Here is an 11,434-nt window from a genome sequence, read left to right on the forward strand (position 1 = left end):
ATATTTAAAAAATAAATAAACAGAACATCGTATGATGAAACTTCACAACAAATTCGACGAAGTCAAACGTCAGCAAAATGACAGCACCAAGGCTTAACCGTAGACAATTTCAATGTTTTTCATAATTTTGTGAATGAATTGCGACGTTGCCGCTTCGCGCCTATTGCATAGCGTGAGCATAGATACATCGACGTTATTCCAAATTTATTTGTAAGAAATTATGACATCCTTATTCTTTATTTATTCTTATCATATCTATGCATTGCATAAGGTTTGAATAAGCAAGTTTTTATTTGTACGGCTGATGGAGTTCTTATATTGAGACAGAACAAAATACATATTTTCTAATCTACTTACTCTTAGTCAATAACAGCATAAGCCAGATTGAGATAGCGATAGAGTATCTGCACTGTCTTCAAACGTAGCGCGCCGGCAGTCAGTTTGTTTTCCAACCAGCTGGTGGGCCCAGTGCATCAAGTGTTTTTAACGAAATATTTAGAAAATATAAAGTGTATAGTGTTTCTTTTTATTTGTCAGTGTGCTAAAATGACTATTGTATGTTTAGCTACCGGCTATCACTAGTCGAATGGGAGTTTTGGATGAAAACAATGAAAAAATATCTTTCCATCGGTAAGTGATTTTCAGCAAATTGATAAATCTTTATGTTTTAACCCTATTTGAAGGTTTTATCAAGCGCTTTTTTATAATTTTATGTTGTAACTGTAACATTTACCCACTTTATGGGGTTGTGGAATACAAAAGAATTAAATAATTTTTAAAAAATGTCTCAATATTATCACGTTTGGCATTTTGTTTACCACCGTAGTGTTGTAACACATCTAGCGTATATTATCGATTTATGACAAAAAATCTATTTCATATTAACGTAGATTTATTTATTTTGTTTCTTATATCAGATTTATATGTAGTTTGTTGTTGCAAATAATAGATGTAAATTTTCTACAGCAGGAAAATAAAAAATACCACGTGGTTGTTTTATTTGACTTATCTGTTTAGTTTTTTGTTTATTAATTTCTCTTTTAGATTAAGTATTAATAAATTCATTTTGTTTTAGATTTCCAGAGCTAAATAAAAAATGGGTATAAAACATGAGACGAGTAGATTGGACGCCGTCGAAATTTGCTAGATTGTGTTCACTGCATTTCGAGCCTGCGTGTTATCAAGATGGATACTCTAGAAGAATTGTGCAATCTTACGCTTACGTTTTTTTTTTGTTCCTGTAGATAATAAATACATATTTTGTGTTTTATTTGGAATTTTTTTTAAACATAAGTTACTTTAAATGTGTAACTATGTGAAAATTAAACGGTTGATTAAATGACAGTTCTCATAGATGAGAAACTACTATTGAAATACATACTATACATGCGTTTTCAAAGAAAAACCCGCATAGTTCCCATTCCTGTGGGATTTACGGGATCAAAAGTAATTTTTCCAAATTTCATTGTAATCGGTTTAGTAGTATTCGCGTGAAAGAGTAACAAACATCCATCCTCACAAACTTTCGCTTTATTAGTAGGATGTAAGTAAAATGTTTTCTTTAAGACTGTCCTTTTATGAACTTGTTAAAATACTGCATGATTCCCTCATGCTGACTGTGCCTTTCTCCTCACTCCTTTAACTTTATCATCATTTCCATCTTTATTTTAAATTAGTTACATTTCAAGTTTTAAAATTTATTTTATAATATACTAGCTTTCCGCCCACGTTTTTAAAGAAAATCCCGCACAGTTCCCGTTCACGTGGGATTTCCGGGATAAAACCTATCCTATGTGTGTATGTACAAAATTTCATTGTAATCGGTTCAGCAGTGAAAGAGAAAGTTATCCATTCTCGCATAATTTCGCATTTATTATATTCGTAGGATTAAACAAATAATGTATTCAACTGAAATTTATGATTAATTTTGTTTTTTTTTTTTATTATTTATTATTTCACGAAACCGTAAATGCAAAATGCATTCACGATTTTATCGATTGAAGCACATCCCATCACTATCACCTTCTATCTATCTAAATACGTACCTATAGTAAAAATGGTGCCATGACTATGTTGAAACGTAGCTTGTAGTCTATAGCTATCTCATTCTTTCATACGACGTTTTCTTTAGATAGAGAGAAACAAATATATGTAAATTGTATACGCTCGATACAAGTACTCTATAGGTTTATTGCTCTGAGGTGAGCACAGATAAAATGGCCTGCCTGCGCAGACTAGGAGTAGGTATTTTTGTCCGCTAAAAGATCACATAAAATTATATCAAGTAACGCAAACGAAGGATTAAGGGTGTATTCCGTTATGCACTGCGACCACTGTAAGGTGTGACGTCAATTCAGTATACTGTGAAGCCGTTCCTTTATAGCCAGTTATACTGGTTACGATTTAAAACGGAACGCAATCCAGTATACTGTCAGCCGCATTTTTTGACGCAGCATTCAAATGAGTGTATTAAAGTTTTCTAGAACATAAAAATAAACTGTTTTGGAGTACTGTCCAATTAAAAATATTTTAATTAATATTAATTGTAAATTGAATTTATAATATAATAAAAGTAAGTACTTTTTCATAAAAAAGAATAAAAAAGAACTTTCAGCTCGTATTGAACATTTTCAACACAGTCTAATAAAGTTAATTTTTGCAATTCTTCCATTGTTTTATTTATTAATCCAAACTAATTACAGAACTTTAAAATTTTCTGATTATACTGTAGCTTTGTTTATAAGACGTTAGGCACTCGAGTGGTTTTGACTGATCATATTACTTGCTCTGTGGACTGATCACGTGATCAAAGTACTGCGAGTACCTTACCTCGAAAACGCCAGTGCTCACAGTAGAATATGGCGGCGATTAATGACGTCATAAATTTCCCTAGGGTACTGCGGCAGTATACTGGCAGTCCATAACGGAACGAATTTTTCTACAGTGATAAAGTCCGGTCGCGGAGCAGGAAGAATTTCGTACATTAAGACAGTGCGCGCACGAGCAACTTTGTCTCCGCAACTATTTTGTCTCCGCAACTATTTTGTCTCTCCCACCTATGGGCTAATATGAAAGTGCGTGCACGTAGCGACGCAACTCCCCATACAAATTGACGGGAGAGACAAAATAGTTGCGGAGACAAAGTTGCTCGTGCGCGCTAGCTCTAACCTGTTATTACCTGTCACTGTCACTCCCGCGTAAAAATAATGTGTCTTGCTCGCACAGGTGCAATGACCGCCGTCCTTAGGGATTGTAAAACTTTAACCTGAGAGCGTAAGGTTTGTGTTTGCTTGATTGGTGTCAGGTGTTCAATTATGATTTTGTGAATTCAAAATTTAAGAATAAACCTCAAACTCTTTATGTCCAATCAAAATCCGCCTAAGTCGAAATCGCGTGTTAGACTAACGTATTTCTGTACTATTGTATATACCTAGTAAATTATTTTTTGAAAAATAAGGTCATAAAGAAGTTTCACTTCTTATGTGTGTACACGCACACTTTTTTTTATATAATATATCGTGGTTATTGAAAAAGTAAAAATGTAACTAACTAATTAGTATTGTAAATGAATAAAGGACATTTATTTAATAAGTTAGTAAAAAACATTTTCTCCTCAAAATATTTCATGTAAACTGCACTTCATTCAAAAATGTTTGTGACCACTGTCAGTAGGTAAAGAGGTCATTGTACGAAATTCTTTCTGCTCCGCGACCGGACTTTAGCACTGTGCAGTGGTTGCAGTGCATAACGGAAGACACCCTAAAAGTACCGCGTACAAAATGTTCTCTCATCTCTGTATAAGTGTACAATACGACCAACGTAACTTGGCGGGCCTGAACATAGCCTCTACGAACTTTTGCGCATGTACACTCGTAAAAAAAAGTGTTATAGGCATTTATTTCTTTTAAACTGAAATTCGAATAAAAATTTCCTTATACAGAGACCAAGTACAAATAAAATAAATATCAAAACGCTATGAGACATAAAGCAATAAAAATAACCTAATGAATTCAGGATTCACTCAGCAACTCTTAAAAAAACTTTGTCAACATTTTTTACGCCTTCTTCTTTTTCTTTTTTAAAATACTGCGTTAAATCGAATATTATTTTTCTCGCCTGGCGATTTAAAACCATATTATGCTTTGGTGGCATCTTTGTTCCCGAATAATACAAAATTCCAAGTAGAATATTCCAAATTATCACTAAAACAAACTTAAACACGAACAAATTTAAACTTAACACTCAACAATATAATAATAACAAATAATAACGATCAACTCAACGAAAACTTTTGTAACCGCCTGTACTCAAGACAGAGATAGCGACACGAACACGACACCAATGTTAACGTGTGACTGAGATACATAATTGCGTACCGAGAATTGCCGAATATGCACGAAGTTATACGACGTAAACAAAAAGGGATGTCCACTATGCGTGTCTGAGGATATTGATTAATCGATTTTTTTTTCAAATCGATTGAAATTGAATTGTGAAATATATTTATATTTAATTTTATAATAGGTTTCAAATATTCTCAATCAGTCCTTATTGTAGTGGTCGTTTATAAATAAATGATATTTAACTAAATCATGTCTTACAACCATGAAAATAAAATGTTATTAGTTTTTTTTTGCTATTAAACTCGAAATCTCTTTTACTAACGACAAAATTCAATAAGTTTGTAAAGCTATTTCGTTCAGTATCTCATATAAACAAAAATCAATAAATTTCAAATCGATAAAAATCGATTGCGATATTCGTTCGAATAAAGGGATGATTGTGTTTACATAGAGTCAATCCCTAGCCTAGATCTCCGCCCCGCGCACGCCGCCTCATGCCACCATTTCGTTCCTAAAAAACGTTCGTGCGCAGCCTTCTGCGCGAAGTTCAGGCCCGCCAAGTTACGTTGGCCGTAGTGTATAACCGAGGAGTGAGGACATGCAGAGAGCAGACCGGTCAAAAGTAAGGGGGTGTCCCCGAAAAAAATATAACACCTGTGACTAGCCCATAGAGTAATATAATATATACGGGTATAGAGAGCCCGCTCGCAGAATTTTTTGAAGACCGCTAATGTCAATTGATCTGATAAACAGCGCCATCTATTATCGGCATCCACAAACTTGTGAAATGTATAGCTATAGCTATAGACATCTACTATATTACATGCAATGGTACTTTGACTTCAGCTTCTTACTATTTTACTTGTATTCAAGTTGATAGTAAATCAAATTAAGTAAAATCTTATCAACTTGAATACAGTAAAATAGTAAGAAGCTGAAGTCTAAACATAAGTTTCAGAAAGTGAGTGCATACAAATAAAAACCAATTTTATTTTAAAATTTATTTATTTACAGCTAATTAAAACTTACATTAATTTTTATTTGTTAAATGTTTATGTCTGTTTTTATATTTTTGTGCTGCTATTTTTATTTCGTCCTCACCGTGATAAGTGATTTTGCCAGACAAAATCCGATTTATTGATCGGCACCAACTGTATACAAGTACATGAATTACTATATTTTCAAAATATTTTTTTAATGTCGTTTTATGTTTATCACAATTAAAAGGATAATCAACAAATATGTCAGTAAACATTTTAATTTTTTCTTTCAATCCTTTTTTAGGTACATCTTTCTTCAATATATCCGTCACTAAATTTTGTAACTGTATGAAACATTTTTCCATAGCTTTTGACGGATATATTAGTGACTTTTTATTTTTTTTATATTCTTTGGCCCTTATGTATTCATTTGATGTGCTCTCAGGGTCGCCATACATATTTTTTTTGCAAACTTTGCAGCTTTTACTAACATTTTTAATACATCTGTGCAGGACCCACCCACACACATAATTGCCCTGTCCAACATCATTTACTGAAGTATTTAAATTAATGAAAGGTATCACAATTTCTTGTGCTCTGTTCTTTTGTGAGCTTTCGGAAAATTGTGGTGCCTCGTCATCAATTGGACTGGGAATATCAGAAGTTGAGGGCACCAAAACCGACTTTTCTTTAAAAAAAAAATCCATATTTTGCAAACAATTGTCCTCATCTTTTTCGCAGTTTGCGTGAAGAGAATGGGGCGAGTTAAAATTATTTATTAACAGGGACTTAAAGGCCCCTTCGAAAGCCACCGTGTCTGGTGCCGTATTTCTAGCCCCATAACTTCTGATATTCCCAAAGAAATTTTCTAGTGGGTCCTGGTTAAAATTACGAGTTAGCATAGCATCAAATGAATACGTTTGAGACAACAATATCCATATTTGTTGCATTCCTTCAATTGTGCGTATTAAGTTTTTAACAGATGGTATTGCTTGTGTTTCAATTAAACGGATTTTGTTATTATCTCTAATTTTTTTCATAAATTTTACTGTTTTTAAAACTTTTATAGCATTCTTCCACAAATCATGGTGCAAACTATTTCTTCGCACACACCCTTTATAAATTTTACCATCTGGTACATTGAATGTATTACAATTTAGCGAATCAAAAAGATTATCTATTAATTTAGTAAATTTTACCAAATTTTGGCATTCTCTTGGAATTTCTCCTCTTGCCACAAGATGTCCTGCAGTTGCAGCCATTGTGTGGCTAAAAATTTGGGCTGCTGGTTTCACCTTCATTTTCCTCATTTTTTCCACATAAATGTGCTCATCTGTAATTTTCAGCAGGCATTTTAACTCTCCATAAGACTTATCAGCTTCATAAGTTAGCTTGAAATACTCCCATTTAACAATTTTTTCGCACTCCTCTTCAAAATCATAATACTTTAAGTCTTTTGTGAGCAAATTGTTTCTGACTCCTTTTATCAAATGCGGAACATCAAATATAGGGATTAGTGTGGTCTTCCCTATTTCAATTAATTCATTTTTCCATTGTTTTTTTTCTTTTATATATTTTCGTCTTGTGTCTTCTATTAACTCATTGATGACACTGACATTGACTGTGCTTTGATCACACACAGTGCACACAACCTTTAGTCCTGTACTTCGTACATACAAAACAATTTTTTTTAATGTTTTTTTTAATTGTGCCTTATTTAAGGCGTTGGTGAAATAGTACGCAATGGGTTGTTTGAACTTCCGTCTGAGTCCCTTCACCATGAAGACTAATACATGGTCTGCAATTTTTTCACCATTAAATGTGAACCCCCTAAGTTGATCTTTTGCAGCGTTGTAGTGTATTTGCGGGGAAATCGACATTTCGTCGAATATAAGACTACACAATCTGTCTTCTGGGCACAACTCCTCGACTGTATTTTTTATTTTTAAAAATATACATTTATTAAGCCCGGGCTCCACTTCTACTTTTGATAAAAGTCTCTTTAAAGATTTTATTGATGGCAATGTGAAAAATTTTGCCAAAAGAGGGTAACTCCTCGGACTTTTCTTATATAAAGAAAGTGAGAGCACTTTTTCTTGATGCGTGAATCTGCGGCCAGAAGGCTTCTTTGTTGTCTGGCTGTACTGCATTTTTGTGAAAATTTTTGCTGCTGTTGTCATTTTGCATGACAGTTTTTTAAATAAAAGGTCAGCAGACATTTTTTCCGCACTGGCTAATCGGGATTGAAGATTTTGGTTTCTGCTCTGTGATCTCAACAAGTTAGATTGCAAAATTTTAATTTTCCTTCTTGTTGTTTTCAGCTGATTCAACCAAAATGACGGCACCTCCTGCTGCTGATGTTTACCTGTTAAAAGAAACACAAATTATTAGTGTCAAACTAAGCTAAATAGCATTTGTATGCTATGCTGTATGTATTAATACATTTGTTTGTTCTAATAACTCAGCCCCCGGAATCACAGACACAATAGAAAATCTATTGTGTCGTGGACCGATCGGGCCACTCGGGGCTCAATGGGTTAACTTCTAAAAACATTTTTTTTTAAGCCTATCCTGTCCCACTCCCCCTCTATAACTTACTTCTGTTTTTATTTATTGCCTTCTTCTGCAGTTGGCAATAATTGTGTTCTGAAATTATGATTCTGGCAGAATTATCTGTAATGTGAAAAAATAAAAATACATTAGAAATATTAATAGTATATAATATATATTATATATATATATTAAAGGCATTGCGTATAATTCGATATTCTATACAATACCTAGACAATGTATATAATCCGGTATTCTATACAATACAATACTGCAATGTATAAAGTTAAAAAAAATAACCCTAACCTGTCCATGTTGGGATGCGCTAAAATTACATTACCTCCTTCCTTGTCTTTTACATCCATATTTTATAACATTTACCAACACCATGAATGCAATAAAATAATTATAATTAATATGAAATACCTGTCAATATTGATTCTGATACGGCGAGGCTACTTCCTTCATGTTTGGATTCAGGTACAAGTGTAACTTTCTCTGAAGGACCAACATCATCAGACTTGCCTGAAAAATAAGAGTACATGTTATAAGTATAATGCTGAGCACGGATACACATAGAAAGATTTTATTTATCATTGAAAGTATGTTTTACTACAACCTAAATCCTATCTAATATTATAAATGCGAAAGTGTGGATGTTTGTTACTTAATCACGCAAAACCGGCTGAACGGATTTGGTTTAAATTTGGCATGCATATAGCCTTTGACATGGAAAAGAACATAGGTCTTTTATCCCGATTCCTTAAGTATCTAATGCCACGCGGGCGAAGACGCAGGCAAAAGCTAGAGGTCAATAACTGTATTGATTGGGTTCAATACAGTTATTGACCATTTAGATTCTACTACAATAATTACATTCTATCAGAGTAGGCCCAAAATTAATTATGAATTATGATACTATTATATTTCACTTGTTATAACAAATAACTATTGAATGACGATGACCTTTTGGAAATGTTGATGGCACCTAGAATACTAAACCCCTTAAAATAAAAGAAATAAAATAAATTTGCTTTAAAATGAAACTAAATCTTATATATAAAATTCTCGTGTCACAATGTTAGTCTGCATACTCCTCCGAAACGGGTGGACCGATTCTCATGAAATTTTCTGTGCATATCGGGTAAGTCTGAGAATCGGCCAACATCTATTTTTCATATGTACCACGGGCGAAGCCGGGGCGGACCGCTAGTTTATTTATAAAATTAATTAATTTTGTTTTAAATTTGTATTTCTTTAATAGCCTTCTTTGATAATTAGAATCCATATAATTATGTAACCTGTACATACCTGCCAGTGTCGATTTTAGTGTAGTTAGGCTGCTTCCCTCAATTACAGGTTCAGATGCAAGGAAAACTTTTTCTGAAGTACCAGCTTCATCAGACTGGCCTGAAAAATAAGATATTAATAATATTATTTATTTATAAAATAAATAAAAACTTATAAGTTATGTCAGAGAATTTTAAATTTGAAGTGGGACAAAAATATGTACTTATGTTTTATATTTGTAACCCATAAACCCTCTTAAATATGTTTTTTTTTATAAATACAAAAAAAAACAACCTGAGTTATAAATAAAAAATAATATTTTTGATTTTTGTTTGTTTTATGTGTTAAAATTTATCTCAAAACTACTTGAACCACTCCAAAAATTCTTTCACCATTAAAAGCTATATTTTTTCTATTACTTATTTTCTTTCATAGGCGAAAATGCTGACAGAAACAAGTAGTAAAAAAATTATTTTGCTTTTCTTTAATAGCCTTTTTTGATAATTAGAACCTTTAATTATGTAACCTGTACCTGGATGAAAAAAGATTGCATGTGGTGGAGATGAGAATAATAAATATAAAAATCAAAAATAATAGTAGCCATGTAAACTACAGTCTCAAATGTTGGTGGGTAAAACATCATGGTTTTGTCTAATGTGCGCAATTTTAGCAAAATACTAACTTCAATTCAATAAGTTCTAATAAATAGCCCAGTAATAGTTAAGTTATAATGCCTTAATTTGAAAATTATATGTAAATCTTACCAGGAAGATGAAGTGATGGCACAGCTAGAAAATTTAACCGGTTATTACGGTTCCTGTCCCTGTCTGTAAAATGGATATCACAGATGACCTTCTTTGTATACAGTTCATAATCAGTAGGACTATCTAACTTCCCACCCACTATATGAACCCAAGCCTTGAAACGGTCAGGATTCTTTTCTGGATGAGGAAATCTATGGTAGGTGTTCTCTGAAAAAAAAAGCAAAAATCACTTTTAAATTAAAGCTTAAAGTTAACAATACTGACATCTTACTTATAATATACAGTCAAGTTAAACTTGCACTCAAATTTTTTTCTATCACCATGTGATATATGATGGGACCGATGGGATTCCCCATGTTATTGTATAACATGGGGACCGATGGGATTCCCCATGTTATTGTATAACATGGGGAATCCCATCGGAACCGGCGGACTGAAAATGACGCCGGATTGCAACCACTAAGAACACGCATCTAAGTTGAGGTTACTCTATGGAGGATTGGAAATCTATGAAGAAAACAGAATGGCAGATATATATATATTATATATATATATATATATATATATATGATGACTATACTTAGTACTTACTGTTATAACATCCTAATGCACAACGTTTAGGCATGATGAAAACAAATCACGAGCGTCTATATCGCAAAGATACAGCACAAACGTAACGGTGGAGGAACTAAAAGCTCAACTCTCACAATAACTTCGGGAAATTCGTACACTTCACTACGGAGGAGAGGACTCAACTCAACGCGGATCGGCGGATTAATTTCACGAAGAACAGTACAAATATGGAACAAAACTACAAACAAGCGCAAACGCAAGGAGCAGTCGCCATATTTGTGTATAAAATTTCACAATCAATATTGAAATCAATTCACTGTGTTGCTATCGTAATTATTACTCAACTTGTAAGTTATACAAAATTTTATAATATTTATAATACAAGTTCAATTAAATAATTAGATATTTAAATAAATGTTCTTTGTCTTTTTTTTTTTGTAATAAATTATTTCTTATCGATTGTTCTGCCATCTGTGATCGTATAAAGCAACTAATTGTTTTGGATGCAGTTAAGAGATGGCGCATTTTGAAAATAAAAACCCCAAATCTGTCATTGTATGGAACTGTCCTACCCCTGGACTAGCCGCAGCAACGCGTTGTTAAATGTTACCTCTGAATATTCATTTCCATTGCGTGCTCTTCTCTGCGCATCGTGTGCGTTGAGTTCGCGGCGGAGCTTTTATTCCGAGACCTGTGTCCGAGACAGGCACCTAGTGTGATAGGCACTGTGAGGGCACTGTTATCATTTGACAAAAGTATCAGAGATAAAATTGAAATGCCATATAATACAATTCACTTTAACCTTTTTATATCAATTCACTTTAACCTTTCACCTCATCTATAATAATTTATAATATGTCCATTGGTAATTTTTTCTATTTTAATTTCATTTAACTTTAGTTACGATTAATTCTTTCTCATTTCATGCTCACGC

The 11,434-nt window shown here is 33.1% G+C and overlaps 1 protein-coding gene across 1 annotated transcript; it reads right to left on the reverse strand.

Moving 5' to 3' along the window:
- Positions 1–5,360: 5,360 nt before the first annotated feature.
- On the reverse strand, positions 5,361–10,765 carry LOC149484627 (uncharacterized). Its single transcript, XM_089700835.1, has 6 exons — positions 10,519–10,765; positions 9,928–10,134; positions 9,185–9,283; positions 8,300–8,398; positions 7,922–7,996; positions 5,361–7,688 (listed from the first exon to the last, which is right to left on the reverse strand). Exons 1-6 carry the CDS (start codon positions 10,550–10,552, stop codon positions 5,374–5,376), a joined length of 2,829 nt encoding a protein of 942 aa, XP_089556961.1. The 5' UTR covers positions 10,553–10,765; the 3' UTR covers positions 5,361–5,373.
- Positions 10,766–11,434: the final 669 nt, after the last annotated feature.

The sequence above is a fragment of the Colias philodice genome, chromosome 11 (assembly GCF_061535455.1).
Source record: "Colias philodice isolate Cphi_HAF_F1 chromosome 11, ilColPhil1 Martin Lab GWU primary, whole genome shotgun sequence".
Lineage (NCBI taxonomy): Eukaryota > Metazoa > Arthropoda > Insecta > Lepidoptera > Pieridae > Colias > Colias philodice.

What these genes read in the sequence shown, in the direction of transcription:
- LOC149484627 (XM_089700835.1), bottom strand. Translation starts at nt 10,552, where the DNA reads ATGCCTAAACGTTGTGCATTAGGATGTTATAACA. An exon ending in GCCATCACTTCATCTTCCTG is followed by an intron (nt 9,284 to 9,927) that starts GTAAGATTTACA and finishes CTTATTTTTCAG; the next exon opens with GCCAGTCTGATGAAGCTGGT. An exon ending in ACTAAAATCGACACTGGCAG is followed by an intron (nt 8,399 to 9,184) that starts GTATGTACAGGT and finishes CTTATTTTTCAG; the next exon opens with GCAAGTCTGATGATGTTGGT.